General features: G+C 40.8%; 1 protein-coding gene across 5 annotated transcripts; it reads right to left on the bottom strand.

Moving 5' to 3' along the window:
- Positions 1–5422: 5422 nt before the first annotated feature.
- On the bottom strand, positions 5423–23918 carry LOC131682443 (WD repeat-containing protein 7). 5 transcript variants are annotated; one of them, XM_058963907.1, is made up of 15 exons: positions 23430–23918; positions 22382–23358; positions 22072–22317; positions 21627–21847; positions 21344–21563; positions 21176–21290; positions 20962–21122; positions 20802–20896; positions 20679–20745; positions 20384–20452; positions 9092–9190; positions 8723–8877; positions 7275–8666; positions 7033–7159; positions 5423–6976 (listed from the first exon to the last, which is right to left on the bottom strand). In XM_058963907.1, exons 1-15 carry the CDS (start codon positions 23564–23566, stop codon positions 6633–6635), a joined length of 4425 nt encoding a protein of 1474 aa, XP_058819890.1. In that variant the 5' UTR covers positions 23567–23918; the 3' UTR covers positions 5423–6632. The 5 variants fall into 5 exon arrangements, with proteins under 5 accessions (XP_058819890.1, XP_058819891.1, XP_058819892.1 ...); XM_058963908.1 differs by having other exon boundaries at positions 9098–9190; XM_058963909.1 differs by lacking the exon at positions 20384–20452.
- Between the last annotated feature and the right edge of the window lie 757 nt (positions 23919–24675).

Here is a 24675-nt window from a genome sequence, read left to right as displayed (position 1 = left end):
TCTACTTTCTAAATCTGTAATAAATTACCTACATCAAGGCGTTCATTTGATTAAGTTATAACATATCTGTCGAATGAAGATTCGTCAAATCGTTGTAACGTCACGAAAGAATGTGTCATATGTTTAGAACAACGTTAATATACGCGATCTAGTTAAGTTCGGTGTGGTTTTATTTTGGGTAAATTTAATTTCCGATTCAGTAATAATATCAGGTCGAACCCAGTTCGTAAATATTTGTAGACGTTATGTATATAAGAATATATTATTTCAATGTTATACCTTATGTTTTTTATTGTTAGGGTAAAATTTGCCACTTCGACCACTATTCATGTTATCTTTTGTGGCTGCCTCTGTTTGCTAAAAATATTACAAATTACCCGAATCAATAGTCGTCGGAAACGAGTTGCTTGTACCGAGCTCTAGGGCTCGTAGTTATAGAATCGACAAGTATCGTCTTGAATTTTACTATTTTTTCTGGTGAAACTTGACAGAACAATATCCTGTTAGTAGGTCTGTACTTTTTAAGTCTTTTCGTTTTAGATTTATAAATTTTTTGGCTCTCATTCTATCTTGAAAGATGAATTTCTAAGCTTGTCAAGAGCCCACTGCGTTACGCAAGTCGTTTAGAACTACTTGGTGTCTTGACCAAGCTGAAAGTTCTAGTTTGATGACACAGGTATATACGCTTAAAAATGATTCTGATACAACAATCATGTTTGACGAACCACACCTGTCTAATTCATCAGCAACTTCTTGACCAACGATTCCTTGGTGGCCAGGTACCCAGAATACCATTTCTCTATTTCGAGTCATCAGTTGTTGTAACGATGTGATGCACTCCCAAACAAGTTTGGACACGCATATCGATGACTGTATTACCGAGAGTACTACTTGGCTGTCTGAAAAGATTGTGATTTTTACATGTCTGTCATTTGGTTTTTTGCAGATTTGTGACCAGAGATATATTGCATATATCTCTGCCTGAAAGTGAATGATATTGTACCGTGAGGAAGTGTAGCACCATAGCTATCCATAGCTCCAATTTGTCTTGAACTGTGGCCAAAACAGGGTTTCTTTTTAATTATTTTATTATGCTCAGGTGGTCCTTTAAATCACCATCAAATATTACTTTGTCCATTTGCACTCTCAGGGAGCCAAGCCGTTTGTTTGAAGCAACGTTTGTTTGAAGCAACTAATCTGGGTTAGTTTCTAATTTCTCAATCGAAAACGACATGAGTCAGGTTCTAGTTTGGGATCCCGGTTTTCCGAAGAGCTTACTACACGCTAAAAATACTGTTGTTGTTTTATTGACAGCTTAGGCTGTGAACCATTTGGCGATTTTTTCAACTTTTAGTTAAAATTTGACAGTTCGAAAGTTATTTTCTTTTGAATGGAAAAATTTAACCGAGAGAGCGAACCATTTCAAAAGTCGACACATGGATAGTTATTTAGAATTGACAGCTGCGATGACCACAAGTTGGTAGAGGTGTGAACGTTTGTCGATGTTTTAAAATTAGTTTTTTTCTTATTACATTAAGTATGACAGTCATAGCCACGAAAAGTAAACATCCACATCATGAAATAACCCAAACAAATCTTAACACAACACGTTATCGTTTCCATCTTTATCCATTAATTTTGTATTGAAAAATATTGATAACCTCAATTAGGTACAGGAAATGTTTCCACCTTTTTATTCTGCATCATGGGCAAAATTTTAACCATCGAGCTGTCCAATTTAACTATCGCTCTGTCAATTTTAACCATGCTCCAGAGTAGGGTTATTTTGCAAATAACTTTCGAAGTGTCAGATTTTAACTAAAAGTTAAAAATTTCACCAAATGGTTCCCAACCTTAGTCAGGTGCGAGTTCCAATTCAGTGGTGGTGGTGAACTCACCCTACTCAGACGGAGGAATTTCTCCCGATACCGATACCCGCTTTCTTTTGCCTTTTACCTCCCAGCTTTATCGTGATCTACTCGGATATTATCCGGCGGTGAAACTATTCTGCTTCGACTGAGTTCCCCGGCGGTGGAATTTCTCTCTGTACCGATGTCTGTTTCGTGTGCAAATTAGCCCCGAACCAATTATAATCTACCCTACTGTGAATTCATCGGCGGTGGATTTATCCCGATCCCTATGCTTGTTTTCGTGAGCCATTTAGCTCTTTGCTTCATCCCGATATACTCGATTGGACCTAGCTTGCTCAATATGTCAGTCGGTAGGTGTCGAGGTCTGTCCAGTGATTCGGCGGGGAACGTAGCTTTCAGTTCGTTGGCGTCCCAACGACCCACTGTCTGCTGCTCGACGCGCTCTACTCAATCCATTCCTGAGAGGCGGATCTAGCCGACTCACGAGCTACCCCCTAGGATGTCGATATCGGTCCGGCGACAACGATGGAGCCTGGCGTCTGGTTCGCTGGTGCCCCGATAACTCAAACTCGGTGCTTACCGAGGCACATCTTTTCGACAGTATTGTCGACTGTGACGCATACCGCCTCTGACGATATTGTTCTGTACACGCTCACAACACAAACAGCCATTATGCGAAACATGCTTGTCAACTTCGTCTGGTTCCGCTTTGAGCTCAGCGCGGCAGCCTAGACCGGAACGTAATACCGTTGGAATGGGTAAGAGACACCGGCAGGAGACGTCTCTTGCTGCATCTTACTTCCGTTCGGTATGATCATTGCCAAACCGTCAATTATCCTCGCAGCCTTCTCGCATACGTAGTCGACATAGCTGTTGTAATTTAACCGACCTTCGACTATCACACCTAGGTGCTACAGCGCACACATCCATGGAATCGAATGTCCGCCGACGCTGATCACACACGCTGGATTTTTTTAGGTTGCTGACTAGCACTACCTCCGTCTTGTGATGAGTCAGCTGCAACTGGATACCAGCATTCCAGGTTTCCACGTCGCTTATTGTCTATGCCGTCAACATCTCTTTTTCCTCAACGGTATCGCCGTTTGTCGTCAAGACAACGTTATCTGCAAAGCCGAATATATTAACTCCCCTGGGCAGTTCTATTGGTAACAATCCGTTGTATATTATATTCCAGAGCGTTGGGCCGAATATGGAGCCCATAGTCGTCTCGTAGACCAGTACTCGATTCTAAAAGTAACTTTTCAGAACCTTGCACAATCGCACGATAGCCACCCAGCTGGCGCAGTTGAACGCGTTCTTCACGTCGAGCGTTACCACGGTACAGTAGCGATTACCCTTTCTTTGCTTCGATGGTTTCTCAACGCTCGCGATGACTGTGCAGGTGGCATCTACCGTCCGAGATGCTGGATCTCCTGGTGGCTTCTCTAGTTTAGGCAGCAAACCCAGCTTCTGGATCTTCTAGCAGTCTGGGAAGTAGTCTTCGTCGAGGCATTTCTGTAGAACTATCCTGGACATGTCCGGAAATGCCGGGATCGCGATGCCACATTGGGGATACCGTCCGGACCAGGAGCTTTCTTTGCTTACAGCTCTTTTGCCACTATAAGAAGCTCATCGTTGGATAGTGTTCAATGAGTAAGCACTCGTGTGTTGGAGTCTCCATTGTGCACTGTATTGAGTAATTCAAGTCTTCTTTTCTACTTCATCATATTGGGTCTTCAGCCACAAGTGGTGATTGTTCATTCCTACTGTTTGCATGATTCGGTAATTCGGTAATCCTAACGGACCAAACCAACGCGAAATTTCCGAGATAATGATTGCTATTCGATTCACGCAATGTTTGATCATCACCCTTATTCTTGTTTACGACGAATGAAAGATTTGTTCGAAAGCGATTCGTACGGATGTAAGCCCATTTAATTCTGCTGTCGTAAACGGGAATACAACACTTTCGAACGAATCTCGCGTTCGTCGTAAACAAGAATAAGTGTGCATATTAGCCTGGCCTAAAATACCTTAAATTTCGAAAACAAAACCTTGCACCTGAATATGATAGTTTGGGTGGCTAATAAGCTTCCCTGAAAATTTCAGCTCATTTGGTACACTGGAAGTGGTTCCGAAGATGGATCAATGTTTGTATGGGAAAAATTGACCAAATATATGGAGAAACACATCAGTTTCACATTTTCAGATCTAGATGGCGCTATAATCGATTAATGTTTTTCGTGAGAAAAATTAAGAATATTCTTGTAACAACAAATCGACTCGTGAAGATTTCAAGTCAATCCAACAAAAACTGAAAAAAGTTATAAGCGCGCAAAGTTGAGGGTGTCATGTGCTATAGTTGGGGTGGCTCTGTCGAAAGTGAAAAAAGCGGTTTATGGTGAACGCACGATTTGCATGAGGATGGATAACTACATGAATTTCACCTTTTAATACCACGAAATGCTGACCATTTGGAAGGGTAATATCTTCGGCAAACTAGATCAAAATGTCAAAGGCTTTCCGATGAAGAGCAGGCTAATGCAGAGTTATCCCACCAGGTGGCGCTAGGGAGTAGAAATTCTTGCAGTTATAGTCTGTTTTATAATCAAAGGGAGTAAAAATTCTTGCAGTTATAATTTGTTTTGCAAATGAGCTGAAATTTTCAGAGAAGCTTATTGGCATTTTGCTGCAAAGCTCATTTGCGACATCTACAGATTAAAAGCATAAACAAGATAAGGTGGATGTTTGTGTGTTTTTCATATCTACGATAAATAATTTGATGGAATTTTTTCATGTTTTTTTCCGTAAATACGCAATAATTATCATCGAATAATGGACTCAGAGGGGAAGAAAAACGATTTGGAAGTTAATGATAATAGTTTTTAATGGATACGCTTAAGTTAAACATAAAAAAAAACTTCGAAAATGTGTATTCTGTGTTAGGGTTCACAACCGCCCGATTTAAGAATATTTAAACAACCCATTAAAGCATAATAAATATAAGTTCACTTTTGACAAGCATTAGCTCTCATTTCGAGTATACGCAACTTTGTACGAAGTGGTTTTATACCGATTAAGAGAGAAAAATTTAAAAATATGCTGCAATATTCCTCTTTTGCATAATAAATCTATTGTCATCTTGAAGGAAAGTTTTCTTCCACTTCACTTTCAGTTTTTTGTGCAAATATGACTAATTTTCTTAAAAAATGCAAAAATTGCGTAAACTTTTGAAAATTTTCTACTGATTTGACAGTTAATTCGCATATCATCCACCTCAATCAGGTAGCGCCCCCTATATATATTTTTTGCGTAAAGATGCCAATTAGCAACCCAAACTATCATATTCATGTGCAAGGTTTGAAATTCCGCACTTTGCATTTTTTCATACATAGTGCATATCTTATATGCCAGTCGATTATTCCTGTAATAAACTGACGATCAAATAAATCGTCAACCAACAAGGATCAACATTTCACGCCACCTAGCTTTAAAGGAAAAAATCCTAAAATATTTGTCATCATTTTGAAATATTGAGAAATAAAAAAAGATTCTCTTGTGATAAATAATGTTTATTTATATTTCAACGGTTAATTTTACTAGTAGGTACTAACAAGCATATATAATAGAATAGGCAATACTCTGTGGGTATAAACATGAACAAGAGTCTTCAAGCATCAACAGCAGAACTGTAGTTTTCTCATGGGAAACTGAGAGACTTGAATATTTTTCACATTCGGTGCCACTTTCGGCTTCTTTACTAATGTTTCTCAAGTAAAAGATTGGACAAAATAACGGATCATGTTTCGGGGATTTTAAATGGAAAGTAATGGGATACTGACCGAACATTTGATTTTTACACTTTATCTTCTCGAGGAAGGAATCCGAAAATCTAACACGGTTCAACATACTATGAGACACACAATCAAATTTATAGGAACATATACTTGACCCATAACAAACGATTTTCTATCCAACAATAATCACAACTAATCCAGGTCACGGTACCTGTCCGACATGAGTCACACGATCGAAACTTAGTAACCGCTTTACAGAAATGGGTCAAGTCATAAATCGTCCACTTCCTACCCATTTTTGGTTCATTATCTTCCGCTTGGAACGAAAGCTATATTTGGCCAACCATCAGAGCGACAATGTGAGAAAACAAGCAAGATGAGAGAAGACCGGAATAATCCGTCCAAAACGCGAAAATTTTGCATAATTATATAAGCCGCTGGCGCTGTGCACGCTGCATTGATTCAAAATTAATTAGTTTCCTCTCCGTTTCGTTTTATGTTTCTCGAGCATCTTCGCTGAGGAAGTATTAATCGCGCATCTACATCTTATTGCCACGGACCAGCAAAGACAGTTAGAAGCGGTATAGAGCAAAAGTAGGGCTTATATCTCATTTCGCGGAAGTTTCGATAATTTCTAGTTATCGTTCGTTTGTTCAATTCTAAAAATTGGACTGCTATCTAGTGTAAATGAGTTGGAGACTCATGTTTCGTTAATTAGAAATGGGTGTCACATTTTAAACGTTGTAAAATAATTAAAAATTTATTCGAAAAAACAGAAACATTCGATTAAATTTAGTGGATATTCATACAGTTCTACCAATCATAGCCTCGACTCAAGAAGAAACATCGATATTAGATGTAGGTAACGGTCATATTTAGTAAAACTATGACAATCCTGCATAACACATTAACAATGGACAACTTGCACACAATTTCAATAGTTAATTTCATTATGCATACTTACTTAAACGTTGAACCTAGTCTCAGAACCATCGGCCAACATTAGTGTCACGGTTCGATTGTTAATCCATATCAGTTTAGCCAAGCGCATAGGATTCAGCCGAGCCACGTCGGGAATAGGTGCCGTCGAATATCCCTTGATGCAGCGAGTTTGCGACTGTCCGAGTCCAAACATACCAGTGCTGGTTTGCCAAAACGATAGGCGATTTTCGGCACAGGCATAGCTGACCAAAAATTTACCGTCCGGGCTGAACGCCAGCGCTGTTACCGGTTTCGTGTGGGCGGGTATCATCTGGCATTTGTTCTGCCGAAGTTCATATATGGCAAGATGACCGTTGCTTGCGCCAACTGTCGTTTAAATATAATGTTATTTTATCAATATGCTTTAAAGTGAAATAACTTACCAGCTATTCGTCGTGATGCACTACAATGAGATACTTGATTGAATTTACACATCGACGGACTTACTTCGGACAGTCCCTTGTTTTTCAAATCACCAGAATCCACACAGTGAAGTGTAATATCCATTACCTGGAAATAGTTGGTCATTACTATAAACGTATTTTTTAGAAAATTTATAAATATAATTTTATAATTGAATAGAATGTAACTTTAGTGTTAAGATGCAAACTTTTCGTGTTCTTACCTCGACGAGCAGGTTGGCGATTTCGGTTTGCATTTTGTCAATCAACATTTCGACACATTGTAAAATCTCACGCTTGGCCCGGTGCAATACCGATTGCGTAATCGGTACACTAATAGCCTGTGCATTCTGTTGCATCGTGTTGTATCGGGCCACTTCCCGGGCCATCGTGGTAATGAAGGCGGCCGGTCGAGCCGTTGCTATAAGCCTCAATGCATGCCGAGCAGTTCGGCAAGCATCGGCCTGCGGTGTCAACGGAAGTTTGTAGTTTAAACTGGGGATGAGACGGTTCGAATCGCAGCACATTTCAAGCAATCCGAGAAGTACTTTGCTGACATCAATATACGGTTCCCAAACGGTGAATCCGCGTCCAATCAAATCAATAGCCGCCCTTCTCAATGGAGTGTACGCTGGGAGCTTTGGTGTTGGAGGAGCTAGCAGTAAATGTGTCAGTGCCATTGATGTAGATCGAGCAAGATTGTTATTACCGATGCCGAAACCTTCCACGACAGAGCTCTTTCTTCGATTTTCGTTGTTTCTTTTTCCATCTGTCGATGAAATATCTTGTCCGAACTCAGCTCCGATTACTCCCAATAAAACGACAGCTGTAGTCTGTTTGCGCTTTAGCTCGGCAAGGCTGGATGGCTTACGCACGACCTCTTCTTCTTCTTCGGATTCTTCTTCTTGAACATCCATGGTCGGGGCACCCGGCGTGGCTACAGGTGACCCAGTATTAGATTGACCAGTGGTTTGCGCTTGCTGCACAATTGGTTCTGTATGTGTGTACATCGGTAAATATTGGGCCCAACTTTCCACCAGTTGTTTCCTGCCCTTTTTACCCATACGTCCAAGTTCACCGAGCAGCAACTGCTGCGCTGCCTCACGTATTTCCAAGCAATGATGCTGCCAACGTCGGGCCATCATTTCTACTTGAGGTCGTTTAAACGTATTCGCATCTAAAGCATCAATTTTCTCTGGCAGCAAGAAACAATGATGGGTAGAAAGAAGGCTCCAACCCTGCTTGATCTGCGCCTGTTGCTGAGTATAGAGTTCCTCCTGTTCTTCGTCATTGGTCCATGAAGCGCGGGTTGTCTGTCGATGCATTTTGCGATTACGTTCTTGTTCCGCTATGAATGTAGCCATATTCATTGACATGAGCGTATTCGACATGGAGATCAACGCCAGCAAATGATTTGACGTTAGGGTGGTGCTGAGCTCCCAATGAAGACGGGCTGTAAATATGCTGGTCAAATGTTTTTGTCTCATTAATTCCGCCGTGGAAGATGCTGCTTTGACTTCCTCTGCACTGATTTTTAGATCAACATTGTTCTGCCAGGTCGGTAATAGTAAGGTCATGTAACCGCCCTTTGACAATACACCGAACGACACTGGGATCTAGAATTAAATTGTTTAGAAGAGCACAATAATTAATCCGAAAAAAATGAACCAACCATTGGTTTGAGCAAACCGAGCTGTGTCTCACAGACTTTATCCAAGTTTGGATCTAAACCCCATGAATGCAACAATGACAGAAGGAGTTGAGCAACTTCCATTACATGAGTAGCTTCCATGCGCGGTGCGATCTTCTTCGATATGTCCGAGGATTCTGAAACAAGTGTTGATGGATCAATGAATTGCAACGATAAAATTGATCAACTGCTGCCCACGATGCTGTTAATATCGCCCTCATAGCCGATTGAAAACATAAATTTCTTGGTACCAGCAGCACTTAGCAGCTTAAAACCTAGTAAAAGATCACTACGAAAACTGATAAGGTGTGCGCTCAAAGCTAAGGTATTAGGTGCAGAGACTAAACTTACCCTTACCCGTATCACCAACATTCTTCACCACACTATCCAGCTTGGCCTGCACCTTAGTCTGTACATTTTCTGCGCCCTCCTTCATTTTTGCCAGTATGCCTAAGCGAAATTTTGTTATTATTCTATCTTACATAATTAGTTCTATTGTTTGTCAAGCATGCGCTAAACTTATATGGATGTAAATGAATAAAGCTGACAAACTAAATAACTGGTGCATTTGGGGCTACTATTGATATTTTCTAGTTGGACAAGGAAAAATTTGAAACAACGGTAAGCTGGATCGAATATTGTGTATAATTATATTAGGTAGAGACGATATTTTTATTAATTGCAATCTTTATTTATTTGAAACGAAGGAATTGTCAAAGCCACTAGTCTATTATTTTTTATTTAGTTATTTTCAACAACCTCACAGGACTAGAGTTTTGCTAATTGGAGCTTGATCCGTCCCACAATATCAGATAAGGTGAAACATAGATGTCGGTGTTTGGGAGGAGGACAACATTCTGCGCCTGAGCGATCATTATTTGTGAATTTGAATTGAAACCCTTTGTCTTGCTCCTGACCTCCTTGTTCGTCTCCCGGCTCTGAATTGGATCAATAGGCTTTGAATGAAGGGGCTTTGGTAAGTCAGACCGAACTAAGCGCCAAAAAATAGCTTTCAGATATTTCATGGTAAAGTTTATTTGTCAATAACTTCATTATGAAAGAATGTATTGGTATGGTTGAAATCGAATTGAAAATAATTTTAAAAAAGAAAGACGTGTTTGTAGCCCACTCTGGTGTAATATATTTTTTAATATTGGAGTTCTAAGAGTTTAAGTAGGGGTTTGCACACTACTCGGGTTGTGATTGCCCGGCGGACCCTTCTTGTCAGGGCGGCCTAGGTGCCTCTACAGAATTTCGGATTTTTCGTCACAACAAAAAATAAACAAACAAATAAACTAAATTTACCGACAAGGCTCTTTTTTGGAACCTCCCTAGCGACAGGGCGACTAATCGTCGGGGCCACCCACTCCCCGTGAATGGAACAGGTAGATACCGCAGTAAACTATCTCAGTTGGATCCGTTGTTCTACCTGCTTCGCCCCCCTTTGCGATTAACTTTGGAGGAAAGCTATGCTCGTTCGGCTGATCCTCCACAGTGAGCGCGTCGTGGTATCACTGGGTCCTTTATGTTTAGCCGGGGAAGCTAGTAGCTCCTTTACGTTTAGCTTCCCGTTTCGGCAACCCAATACCACAGCACTCGAGTACCCGAACCACGACCGACACTGTTCAACGGGATTAATTGCCGTCACACGCGGGCACTTAACTCTCTGTCCAGTGGCGGGAAGCTGTCCCGAAAAAACACTATTTACGGACGTCTGTTCTACGCCGTGGTTCGTCACTTTTTCTCATCACTCGCTGGCCACCTTCCTCACGACCAAAACAAATCGTTCAACCGCCTCGCTTCATTACTGTCATCCCGATGCGCAGCATAGTCAGCACACTTATTGCAGCAAGAGGAGAGTGTTAGCCTATCTAAGCCGTATGTTATTTATACACAAATGCTCAACAAAAGTTTCTACACCTATCTGCACAAAAATAACCGTTCACAAACGCGAAAATGAACAAAAAATTTATAACTACATGTCAACGGTACAAAGCGGTACAGCGGTGAACATAATTTACGTAAACAAATACACTCTACGGAGTGTATAGCAAAAATATGTACAGCTGAACTACGTATTCGGAAAGGCTAGAATGCGCCACGAGCAATACACAAAAGCACCCTACCGTATGCGGCTCACGAACTCAAATGCAACGAAAGAATCGAAAACCCCCTGTAGGCGCAGGTGCGCATACGGCAAGAGCCAAAGCAAATACTGGGCCAGAATAAAGAAGCGCGAATCAAGCTCAGACTAAACCAGTACCCAGCGCGAATACCCATGGACGGTCTCCCACCCTGTGGTGGGACAAAGAGTCTTCAGATCTGCACGCGGAGAAGTTTACTGCATAAAAGGGCTTCCGGGAAGACGGGTTACCCGCTAGCTATCAACAGTACGCATCGTTAGAAAGGCGAATGAAGAGTCTAATGAAAGCCAAAAAACGCAGTTACTGGCGCCGGTTCGTCGACGGGTTGACGAGAGAAACAGCGATGAGCACTCCTTGAGGTACGGCTCGACGTATGCGTAACCGAAACAGTACCAACGAGAACGTGGAATATTCAAACCGCTGGATATTCGCTTTCATCAAGAAGATCTGTCCGGATTCTGTCCCGGTACAAAAAACGTACCGCTCCGCGTCTCCTCACGATACCGCGAACGAAACACCGTTTTCGATTATGGAGTTCTCACTTGCTCTCTTGTCATGCAACAATAACGCCCCAGGGTTAGACAGAATCAAATTCAACTTGCTGAAGAATCTGTCTGACACTGCAAAAAGGCGCTTGTTGAACTTATTTAACAAGTTTCTTAAGGGTAACATTGCCCCTCATGACTGGAGGCAAGTGAAGGTCATCGCCATCCAAAAACCAGGAAAACCAGCCTCCAACCACAACTCGTATCGACCGATTGCAATGCTGTCCTGTATTCGGAAGTTGTTTGAGAAAATGATCTTGTTTCGCCTTGACAATTGGGTCGAAGCAAATGGCTTACTGTCAGATACACAATTTGGCTTCCGCAAAGGCAAAGGGACGAACGACTGCCTTGCGTTACTTTCTACGGAAATCCAAATTGCCTATGCTAACAAAGAGCAGATGGCATCAGTCTTCTTGGATATTAAGAGGGCTTTGGACTCAGTTTCTATCAACATTCTGTCAAAGAAGCTGCACCAGCATGGTCTTTCACCGATTTTAAACTTTTTGCTAAACCTGTTATCTGAAAAGCACATGACACATTATTTCATGACGTTTATAACGATTTGAATCTTCATTCGACAGATGTGTTATAACTTTATCAAATGAACGCCTACATCAAAACTTATTAGGGGTTGGATGTGACCCGGGACTTTACTCGTTCGATGTCAAGGATCATGTCCAACCATTACACGTTTGACGCGCGTCTCCGTCGTATAGGACTTGCTGAAAGTAATCATTTTGTTTGTGAGAACGGTTATCACGACATCAAGCATGTTGCTTGGCTGTGCGCAGAGTATTGTGTTGCCAGGTCCCCATTCGGGCCCGAGGTAGATCACCCTATGTGCCAGCCCGGGACGTCCTGGTAAGCCATGACCACCACTACATATTTCTTATCTATATCTTTTTGAAAACTATTAATGTCCAAGTTTAATACATTTTCCCCTCTCTCATTCACAATAGAACCCCATCAACATCTCTCTGTATCTACAATATGGCATTGCTTCACGAGTCTATGATGCATACACTCCTTTAATAACCGTCCATCCACAACATCATGACATACCTCACAATCAGATGGTATAGCGAACATCATGACAGCATCGGAATGCCAATAAGGCCATTGCAAATCTTTTTTAAAAATTATGTCACCCCCCCCCTTCAAAATCGCTGAAAAAAATCAGGGGGCAAATAAATTTTTTAAAATAACCAAAATTCAAAAAATTTTCACGTTTTATAGAACAACAATAACTTCCATAGAGTTTTGCTTTTCGTAACTGAAAACTATTATGGTAGTTTTAGAAATTACCATCCCATGATAATTTTTATTTTGACCATTCTCGGGTAAATGTGAAGTTTAAATGAGATCATCGATCCAGTCCAACATCAAATGAAACGTTTGCTGGTCGCGGAAGGAAGGGCCCATCTGTGTATTATCAAACAAACATCTCATGGAAAGGCTAATACAGACCGACTTCTGAATCGATTCCATTTTAAACGCAACAGTCGATAGAGACAGAATCGATCGTTGCATTCGAAAATAATTTCGATAAAGAAACAATCTGAATTCAAATCAGACTCCTTGAGATTTATATGTGGTTCAATATTCAATATACATGAGCTTTACCGAAAGGTTTTTGACATTTAAAGATTTCATATGGGATCGTAGTATTCATACCGTATTTCCGCAGCCATATGTGCGATTCTTATGAACTTGATCAGATCAAAATCTGCTACCAAACCTTCCATTTAAGGCTAAGCTTGTGAAAATCGAATAAGCCGTTTTCCAAGAAGCCGAAGAGACATTAATTCTGAAATATTCCAAGAACCAGAAACATGCGAAATTTTCGAGATAGACGCTGGAATCAAAAGAACTTTGTCTGGCCATCAGCGATCAAGAATGCTCTAGCAAAGCTAAATATAGATCTTACAAATAATGGTATCATCGGCACGTACCGCAGGAAGAACCGGGAATCCATTATCGATGTCAATTTTTGTAGCCTTGGAGTAACCGGAAAGATGGACTGAAAAGTGTGCGAGGATATATCCACAACGCCCACCAAGCGATTTGGTACAGCGTTGATAACAGGACTATGAACTACACATGAATATGAATATGTAGGAGATATATAAACGAGTGAAGATGGAAAACAGCGATTTTTCACAGGAACGTGTCCGTCGAAGAACTTGAATTTGAGAGTATCCTCTTCAACCTATATGCGAACGAGTTCACGGTACTACTAACAAAGGCGTGTAATGCGACCATACCAAGGGATGGGAAACTTAGAAACGGTCGCCGAGTGCAATACGACGATTATCGATCTACGTATAAGTTGCCTCCGAGCTTGGAGAAGAAGTCGGAGATCACTTTGGTTTCTCATCTCGCTCAGTTCAGAAGCTAGAAATCGCTCCGCTGCAATAGCAGGGCAAGTAATCAAATTTACCCGCGCGACGTTTGGCAAAAATTGATTCCTTCTGCCTAGTGTGTGATACGTGAACAATGAGTGACAATGCCAAGCAAAAGTATATCATAATGCGGGCAAACTGTGTTGCTGTTGACTACACGAAATATCCGGTAATACCATCAATTCATGAAGGGGAGCAAATGTTGAAGGTGAACTTGAAGTTCAACGTAGCTTGCGTACTTTATGCGGTGCAATTCCACCATTTGCGTCATGCGGTACTGAATATGTTAAAAAATATTAGTCAAGCAGAATCATTCGCTTCCCAGAACAACATGAAACACGTCATCGAATGTAATGACATTTTATACAGTATCCCAACGTATATAGATGTTGACAGTATTGAAATAAAGATACATGACCTGGCACCACGTACTAGTTCCTTCGCTATCAAACAAATCCTGTCAAAATACGGAGAGGTGAATAGTGTTAAGGAAGATAGTTGGAGGAACTTCTTCCCAAGACTCCGCAACGGAGTTCGTGAGAATGCGTCCGACAAAACCTATTCCCTCTTACTTGACTTTCACATGCAAATCACCTCATGGTGTTGAATATTCTCAACGAACACTAGTCACGCACCCAGGACAGATTCCTACCTGTCAATATTGTGATCATCCGCTACACCACGGGAAACCTTGCGCAGAGAATGCCAAAGAAATTCCACCTGATACGACCAAAGCCGGTATACAATCAGCGTATGTTAAACCACAACCAGTTGGTAAACCAACGACTGCAGACCGGGCATTTACAAGCACCAGCTCAACAACGATCGGCCCCAGTACCACTAAACCAACTGCCATTACCAACATCGAAGTAACAACGATTACAGCAAATGTTTCCAAACCAACAACCAACACCATCAATAAGGAATCTAATACCGATGAAGAAGGATTTACAATAGCGACCCGTAATCCGACGATGAGCAAGATGAATGCAGTACCGATAATGACATGGACGTAAACGAAAACGCGAGAGAAGACGGACCAAATGACCCCCAAGGTGCACTCCACGGCTCAGTTGTGCTAACGCATTGAGCCGTGTTAAATATATTTAAAATTAAAACAGAAGTCAGAAAGCTCAAGGGAAGCGAGCTGCAAGAACCGCTCAACAAAGCAGTCAAGCTGTACAAGAAAGCCTTGCCACGAAGCCAACGCGAATTTCCTTAGGAGAGACCTACAAAGTTGGCATAACAAAGATAAAAGGCACAGCTGCACCACATGAAAGGTGCCCGGAAACGATGGAGGTCACTATCGAAAGGTTTTCCCCACAACATGAATCTATTTTCGCCGTACAGTGAGGAGGATGATCACAAAGATAAAGATCGATTTACCAACAAACAGCTTATCGAGATGGCGAAAGTCATAAAAGTGAAGTGATACATGAGAGCCCGGATATGTTCAAAACGATCCGATAATTGGAAGCGACAAAAGCTGATGTTGCTTCTGATGCCGGGACAACATGGAGATCTTTCAGCGTAGTCAATATATCCCTTAGAGAGAAGGAGTAATCCTGAACAAGCTAACGAAGTACGCGGACCGTGAGAACGGCATCTCATGTAATTCGGCTTCCTTATAGGCAGGTCTATAGTGAAATCCATCCAAACGGTTGTGTGAGCTTTGGAGACAGCAGAGATAAGGATATCGTTTTTGCGTGGTGGTTCCCTTAGACGTGAAGAATGCTTCAATAGTACTAGCTGGGAAGCAATCGCCTATTCGCTGTACAGCATGAGTAACTCTCCAGGATATTATAGAGCTACTTTCAGTACCGAACACTGATCTACGAGACAGACAAGGGAGAATCACAACTACAACTGACGTTCCTCGACTCTACGCTGTGGAACGCAGTGTACGATGGAGTATTGAAGCTGAACCTTCCCAGAGATACAACGATTTTCGGCTTCACGGATGATGTGGTGTTCCAAGTAATCGGACAATCGCTAGAAGAGGAGACACTCGACACGGAGACGATTGCCCATCATAAAACAGATGTGGGGATGACTAGCAGCCGAAAGACAGCGCGGTCGAAAAATATATCATCGATTTGAACTTTTAAAGTTACGATGATTATGTTAAGGGGAAGGCTGTGAGAGCAACCACAGCTTTGCTTGAGGCGCCAGTGTATTGGGCACCACGAACCAGCTGGAATCGCCGGACCGAAGCATGTGAGCAGACTAGTTTCACTGTCAGGGACAAGATCGAGTAGGTCGAGTGAAGCACCAGCGGTGGGTCGTCGAGTTTTCAACGAACCGGAAGCAGCGAACCAGAAGCTACGCTCCATCCGTATCGCCGAACCGTCCTCGCCAAGTACTGGTTGGCCCTTTGAGTAGGATTTAAGGACTATGCGAGAAGATTGCGACAAAACTGGGAGCTAAATGACTCACGCAACAGGCATCGGTATCGGGAGAACTTCCGACGAGGAATTGAGATGGTTCGCGAAAACAGGAACTAAATGGTTCACAGAAACGGGAGCCAAATGGCTAAGGGACCGTTCATAAACCACGTAGACCGAAATTTGAGAATTTTTAACCCCCCCTCCCCCCTAGTAGACCTTAGAAGACTTTTACCAACCCCCCCCCCCCACTTCAAAAGTTTACGTAGACTTTTAATTTTTTTTATTCGCGGGAAATGTGAATTTAGCAAGAAGCACATTAGAATGTTCAATTAAAAATTAGCATTCAAATTTATTTCAAGCTTTTTGAATATTAATGAAAGGATTTTCACATTGATTTTTGTCTATGATTGATCAAATCAATTAATACCGATTCAGGGTGCTTTCCAACGTTTGTGTAGCGGAATACTTCTTTTCAAGGATAGTCACTCAAATATATGTAAAAAGATGTATTGCTATAACTAGCTTAAATTTTGGCCGAAGTGCGAACTACACTAACAATGCAGAACTGCTAAACACTTTTTGAACCTTACTGGTGCATTCAAAATTGTTAAATTATAAGAAACAATTACAAATTAATACTGTCAATGTGTATTATCATCTAGACTAAAATAATAAACCAAACATGCACACAAATTTCACTTTTCGTGAACAAATTTCAATATTGCTAAGATAATAAGATAATCTAAATTGCCTTATTTGATTAAGGGAACGAAGCTATTGAAGTTTTCCCAAAAATATTTATATTCCTTATGTAATTAATAGCCGAATCACCTTAGAGCATTATCGCAAAGTATCAAAGTTTAACTCCGAATATTTTCGAAGATAAATATAGTAGAGCCGGTTTGCACGAAGTTGCATAGGGTCAAGACGTAAAATTTAACAGGTATTTAAAGATTTTGAAATCAGTGTAAATGATTGCAAGAGAAACTGATTAACTCGAGTAAAAACTTTGTTGTAGAAGTTTAACTACACTACTGCTTTAACCACCGAAATTAATAAATAAATAAAAAAATTAATATACTTATTGTTCAAAATCGGGTGTTTTGTTGTTACAATGCTTAACTTTGACCATTTTTTAACTTTTATGGTTCATGCATTTAATGGTCCATGCATGTCTGCTAACTAGGGGTGTCTCAGATGATTTCGCAGTCAAAATCTTCCGTCGAGAGGAATTTTGGGCGATCGTCTTTATAACTGTCATTTTGCATTATTCCTAGATCAAAACTATATCAAAATATACGCAAGAAAAAACAACTTGTGAGGTTGTCCAAAAAAAATCGTGGGTTCTGGGTTGATTGGTCGCTTAACGAGTAGTTACCTCAATAGTGTACTAGCTTTGAAGTTTCTGCATAAATACTGAATAGACCGATATTTTGAATACAACTCTCTTTAAATCTCATTCATAATTAGTAATACGAGAATAACAAAAAATAAAAGTCTACGTAAACTTTTTCAAAGACCCCCCCTCCCCCCTCGTAGACAAACGTAGACTTTTGCCAGACCCCCCCGTCCCCCCTATGAGTCTACGTGGTTTATGAACGGCCCCTAACGGAAGTTCACCACTGCGATTAGCTGGATATGTGTTCGGAGCTAAACCGCTCTAATGTATCATTTTGTCTTAAGACTGAATCAGCCTCTCCACGATATAACACTTCGATGCAGTCTCGTGGAACAAAAGGAAGGAAGAGAAGTAAGGACTATTAGTAGCGGACACTCGACACTCCGGGTGTAGTTTAAAAAGTCGAATTTCAGAGTGATTGCACAGTCTTCCTTATATGAAAAAGGCAAAAAATGAACTGATGATTGCTATACATTTCATAAATCCGTACGACTATCAAATGAATTTAACTGATGTGGTTACCTACTGCGCAACAAGATGGAGAAAAATGCAAAGATTTCGAAGATGTACACGGAACCGAGCCGAATTACTATCATGTACCAAACAAACAAATCTACAAGTCTTCAAGCACAAGCGATAAACCAAAGCTGATGTTTCCACTAGAGTTCGAAAAAGTATAGTATGCACAGGATGTACGTTCGCCAGGCTACTGTATACGAAATACGCAATAGAAAAAAATATCAGAGAAAACCATATCTGAGATGAATAATTCCATTGACGCACACTTTACCTTTGGATTCATTCCAGAATGTTTTCCAAAAGTCCATAAGTGAAATGTTGCAATCCTGTTTCTGTACATTGTTATCAAGCAGGTTCACCTTTGACCGATTTTCATGCCTTGTGTGTACAATCGGTCCATGTGCCGCCACAACGGAACGAAAACTATTCAAGCAACCAAAAGTTAATATCTTAAAGTACTCTTAAATGTTTACATTAAGTTCTTAGAGAACTTTCAAGCTTTTATTGGGAATTTAAAAATTGCACTGTTGGGAAAATTTTTTAAAACGAAAACTTTAGCATCCCTTTCCTATGTGAACTTTTGATTGATTCAGTAATGTTTGCTTGAATTTTTCTAGTAAAACAAATAGCTCAACCCCGCTATACGAAATCACCCTGCGGAAACGTCCACGAGAACAATCGAAAGAAAATGCAAAAAGAAAAAAAAATGTGTTTATTAAAATAAATATTTATTTTTTGTTTGCCCCCCCCCTTCAGAAAAAAATTTGTACTTGGACATAATTTTTAAAAAAGATTTGTAATGGCCTAATTATCCGAAATATCGAGTGTGTGCAACCGCCACGAGGATCAACCAACCAATGACAATATCAATTATACAATGTATCGAACTTCCTAGCTTTTTTCTCACTAACGTTAGGGGGAAGTAAGCGACCCCTACACACGGCTTTCCCTTCCCCTACTAACCCCTGAAATGTACCAAAAAATGAATAATCGGCCTCGTTAAGCTACCGCTTCTGGGCCTGAATAAACATAGTTCTATAAAGAACTGGACTTTCGGCTTAGGCAAGAGACCAACTACTAAACGACTAGCGTAACGTAGAAGGCTCTCGACAAGCTAAGAAATTCGTACATCCAGATACAACGAGAGCCAAGAAACTAAGGGATCTAAAACGAAAAGATTTACGTATAATCACAGGTTAGTTTACGGGACATTATCCTGCTAAGTATCATCTGAAAAAAGTTGGCAAAAGTCAAGATGACATTGGTCGTCTCTGTAGCTACGAGCCCGAGACCTCGGAACATATTCTCTGCCATTGTGGAATACTATTTCTTCGAAGGGAGCTTCTTCGGAAGGCATCTTACGACGTCTCGCGAGGTATGGCATACTAGCCCCAAACGGATCTTCAGCTACATTAATAATGTACTACCCGGTTTGTGACGACACATGTGGACAAACAAACAAACAACTCGCTTCCAACTACACTGGATTCAGGCAATTTGTAACATGAAGAGCAAACAGGGGCAGATGCAAAAGATTACCTGAATAATGGTCGCAGTGGCAAAGTTTCCCTAAACAAAAAATAAAGTCTCGCAAACGATCTGAAGTTTAACGGATCTCTCTGTAGGTAAGCAATCTTCCAAAATCATAGGTCTTTTCTGTAACTCGAAGGACTCCCGCAGCGCTTGTATGCTTCCCTTCAAACTTGATAGATTTTCACGATGTATTAATATTTGAAAACACTGAGTTGCAAAGAATTTCCAAAAGTATGCAGGAATTCTCTTGAAACCCATAGAATATCTACAAAACTTGTTGAAGTTTACAAAATCAACCTAAATAGTTTTTACTGGTAGGTGAACGTTTTTGCTGGTATCTACAAGCCATACCAGAGGTAATGATTATAACAATAATAATGCAAGCACTTTGCCCAAAATAATTCAATTTTGAATTTTGTTAAAAAAAATGTTTAAAATACTTCATACTAATGAATAAGAAAAGTGGGGGATGTGATGAGCCGCGTGTTATAATCATGCATTATGGGACTAATACACTTCAGTGAATGTCTAGAAATCAAGCATGCAATAGGCGTTCTACAACTATTTCTGCATCTACTGGGACCTGTGGTATAACAAACTACTGCAAGTGATTTAAATGTGTTCGCACACTAATTTGATTAGCTTGTACTTTGTTATACCAACGGATTTACTAGTCTATTATAACTAAATGCGTAATTCATAGGAGGAACAAACCATGTTTATCTTTTTCTTTGAGAATTTTTTCCATATCCCCAGCTTTATTCTTAACACGGCCAAAAAAGTCTGGGAAGCGTTGTTCAAATTGTTTTTCAGTTTTGATTTGGGTATTGTGACGTTATATAAATTTTGGTGGAATTGTTATAGTTTTAGTGACAGCGTGAAAGAAAAAATGGATCAAAGAAAAGTCGATTAGTACTAAAAAATTGACTGCAAGTTTAGGGCAGTTTTTAACCGAAGCTGTTATTCACTGGATTCCCCTGTTGAAGAAAGACAAAACTTTGTAACGCACCTGATATTTTTTTACCAGCTTCAGATGAATGAGACTCAACTCCAGCTGGTACCAGTAACCCTTCCGCCTGCAGAAATTACATTTAGAACAAATAGCTCATTCCTTCAAAACTACACACTATACCTCCAACGTGCTAGGACTCATGGCTGCATACTCCTCGGCATGCAGTTCGAATATCAATCCTTCGATGTCAAAAAACAGGATATGACTCTCAGCATCTATTGGAATCGATGGTAGGATTTAATTCGATATACAATTTCGAGCTTTAATGTAAATATGTAACCTTTAGGGTTGGTGCGAAGACCTTGAATAATCAACGGGCTACTTCTGTTCTTCATCAGGAAGTCACCGTGCTGATTGTTGTGAGCATGAAGCTGCTGCAGTTGATGAATTCCGCGTTGCGTGGCGTGCCGAATAGCATTAAAGTTTCTATGACGTAAACCTCTAAGAGAAGAGATAAGATGCCAAAGTGTTAAATGTGAAAATATATGTCTAACCTGAAGAAATGTACAGCCGGATTTGCTAGTCCCATGTCGGAAGCAGAACCGCTGCTACTACCAGTATCCCCTATGTTTTCATCGCATGCGTTGAGTACTTCTTCCGCGAGAATTCCTGTAACAAAATAGTGTTAATCATTTAGCTGAGGAAATCGTGCTAAACGTTACCATGTAGGACTCTATCCAAATGACCGGTTTCCATTTGCCAAACGTACACAGTACCATCTGAACAGCCAACGATAAGGAAATCATCTAGTGGGCGCCATTTGATAGATACAACCGGAAACAGATGTCGACTGGCTAAGGTAACACACTTTCGCTCCTGTAGACTTAGCAAGGTAACCGAATGATCAGATGCAACGGAGCAGATACATTTCAATATTCTCGGCTGAAAAGGAAGATAACTACTATATAATATTCGAAATCTATCGCTGTGTCTAACTCCTCTTACACTGCATGTTGGTGGTGGCACCAGAAGCTGAGTAATTTCCCCGGCATGAACGCAGAATCGATGAATCAGTTGGCCACTGTACAAATCCCACAAACAGACGGCAAAATCAACTCCCCCCGAAACGAGATGTGATTTGTCGTAACGTGGATGGGCCAAAGAAGGACACAGCAAACAATTCACCCGGCCGCTGTGACCGTTTAATACCTGATGACGAGGCCAGTCTAATCGTAGAAAAAATATCGTAGATGTGTTAGACAATATTTCAATACAAGTACTGCTTATAATAGCAAACCAGTCCGATGCACAAAAAATATTCATCAAACTGCCACGATACACATAACTTTCCCATGTGCCATGAATTCCCTATGCAGGTGGGACTGTTTTGCATATCACGGTATATTATCTTGCTCTCAATACATTCAGAAATGCAGACTGCACAACTCACCATTGTAATCCTGATGTTGACCGTGCAATAAATGAAGCATCACGGTTTGAGTAGCTGGCACAATGATGATACTACCATCTTCGCGACCAACAACTAGTCGACTCTGTTGCGGAAGATAGATGCTGGCCGTTAACTTGATCATCGGTTCGGTGCTGTTCCTGTATAGCTGATCGAGAATACCAACAGGTAATGGATTCATTTTGTTCCAAGCTTCCGCCAGACTGGTACAGATTGTTGATTGGAGTGCTAGAAACAGAAGCCAATTTTAGTTCGTAGGGTGAAATCTGAACAAATATATAGAAAGACATACTCGCGGGTAACTGTTTCTCATTTTGAATTACTTTAATCTGCTCCATAGTTATATCTGGAACGGCCCAGATATGGATATAACCTTCGGAATCACCACGAAGAAGATACTTCTGTGTTTTACCGCCCCGATGCGAGGTGACCAATTTTATCGTAGGGGGGCAAGATAGTGGCTTTTCGCCCGCTTGAGACAGCACACAGTACAAAAACGGGGAATCCTTGCCAACCGACGGTCCGTGGAAATCCTTATTATCTGGAATGCTATTCGCAGGCAAACGATACATGTAACCCTTTCCTTCGTCGGACCATAAAATAACACGATCATTGGATAAGAAGTCACCTCCCATCCAGCGCTCTCCGGAGGGCGAAATTACGCTACACAATACGGTGAAATCTCCAGCGTCGTAAATTTGCCAATACTTGGCGCAAACTATTAGCACAGTTCGTTGATTCAGCGAGCAACAGTTCATGGTGATAGCATTCAAACATCGAATCTGTTTCGACTCATTCTCATATATAGGCTCAGAGTATTTGTTTTCGTTTCCGATTAGCGTCCAGACTTTAACCGTTCCTGTTGTTGTAATGGCGAGAACTACATCATCCTTGCGCTTAGATGGCCTCAAAACATGCAACGCCGATATCCAGTCCGGGTTTACTTTAGAACTCAAACAAAACAAAACCTCAAGACTAAATGGATCCATTACCATGATTTCTGCATAATAGCCATTGCAAAAAAGACGAATGTCATCGCAATTGGCCATATGATATGCCTGAATATTGGTATGAACTTGCGGCATTTTAATGCTCTCTGTGCACTTCCCATCCACCAAGTCCCAAGTACACATTTCGCCATTTTCCGATGAGCTGACAAGAAAATTGTTATCCTGTACGATTGATGCTCGAGTGAGGCAGAGCACCGGAGCCGTATGCCCGACGAGCAAGCAACGTGGTGTCATCTGCAGCGTGTCCGGATCTACTTGCCTGTGGTACGGAAAAGACGAGAAAATAGCGTTACCACCGTTTAATGATACACAATGTAAACCACAACACACCATAAGCAAATCTGACCATCATAACAGCCAGTAGCAAGGATCTTCTGGTCTCGTGACAGGAATACACTCGAAACGCAATGGGTGGGGGTATTTGGGCCCCACAGAACCACTGGTACAACCAGATTCATATTCAGCATGGCGATTTATTTTCTGCAATCGATTTATGACCTAATAAAATGTTGTCAGGTATCCGAGGCAAAACACAATCTTTTTCTGCGCTTTAAACAATCATTGTTATTATTCCTTTTTGAACAATGACGACTTTACTAGGCTGACTTGACGGAAGATTCGTTATTTGATAATAATTCACCAAACTTTCTGCAATTTTCAAGAAAAGGCTCGCCCAATCAATTCTAGCATGCAAAACTAGACAGAATAATACTTGTTATCCACCGAAAACATAGAAAACCTATGAAAATATTGGAAATCTTTGGACAACAATATTTTCAATACTTTTCACTTGGCGAACTGATAAGAATTTTTCACTCTGACAGCTGACTAATGATCAGCGTCAGAGAGTGTTGAATAGTAGAGATACGCAAAGAAAGACATCAGATTGACATGCAGTGTACTATTGCTACACGGTTAAATAAAACAACCTACAGAATAAGATCTTTTAACTTACTTTTGAGTTGTGCGTCGTTTTCGCACTTACTTGTCAAAAACAAAACGAGAGATTCGACTCAGTCGAGGTCTTCCGTGGAGGAAGGCACTTTTGAGTTGATGGGGTATGTTCCAATGCACTCCACCACACCGATGTCAATCAATCGAAAATCGTATAAATTATTTTCACCCAACACATTTCGTACAGAAAGCAGCCACAGAAAACCTTTAAGGCGGCATGTAGCGGCTGCAAATATGTTTTTCTATGATTTTCGTAGTAAGCTCCAATATCGTATCCAGAGAATGTGCACAAAGCTTGCTCTATTCAAACACTGATACCACAGACTAACAGACATAACACTCGAAAACAATGTTTCGCCCGCTTTAACGGTCATTTTAAATATATTTGTAGTTGGGACTGTGGCTACATTTGCTATTATGGCGCCACTGACATATGAAAAAGCATAGGGGGATAGACCACTAGTGAAAAATTGTTCCCAAACCTAAGGGGTAACCCACCAGCAAATGAGTGGGACCGTGAATAAAAGGTGGAGCTAGTGTTCTGGGAAAATTGTCGGATCGATGTTTTTGAGGGAATTTCCTCATAGTGTTATTATGGAAGGTGACACACTATCGAACGCTC

This window comes from Topomyia yanbarensis, chromosome 2 (genome assembly GCF_030247195.1).
Source record: "Topomyia yanbarensis strain Yona2022 chromosome 2, ASM3024719v1, whole genome shotgun sequence".
Taxonomy (NCBI): Eukaryota; Metazoa; Arthropoda; class Insecta; order Diptera; family Culicidae; genus Topomyia; species Topomyia yanbarensis.
The sequence above is the reverse complement of the archived record's forward strand: the minus strand, read 5'-3'. Positions and strand labels throughout refer to the sequence as shown.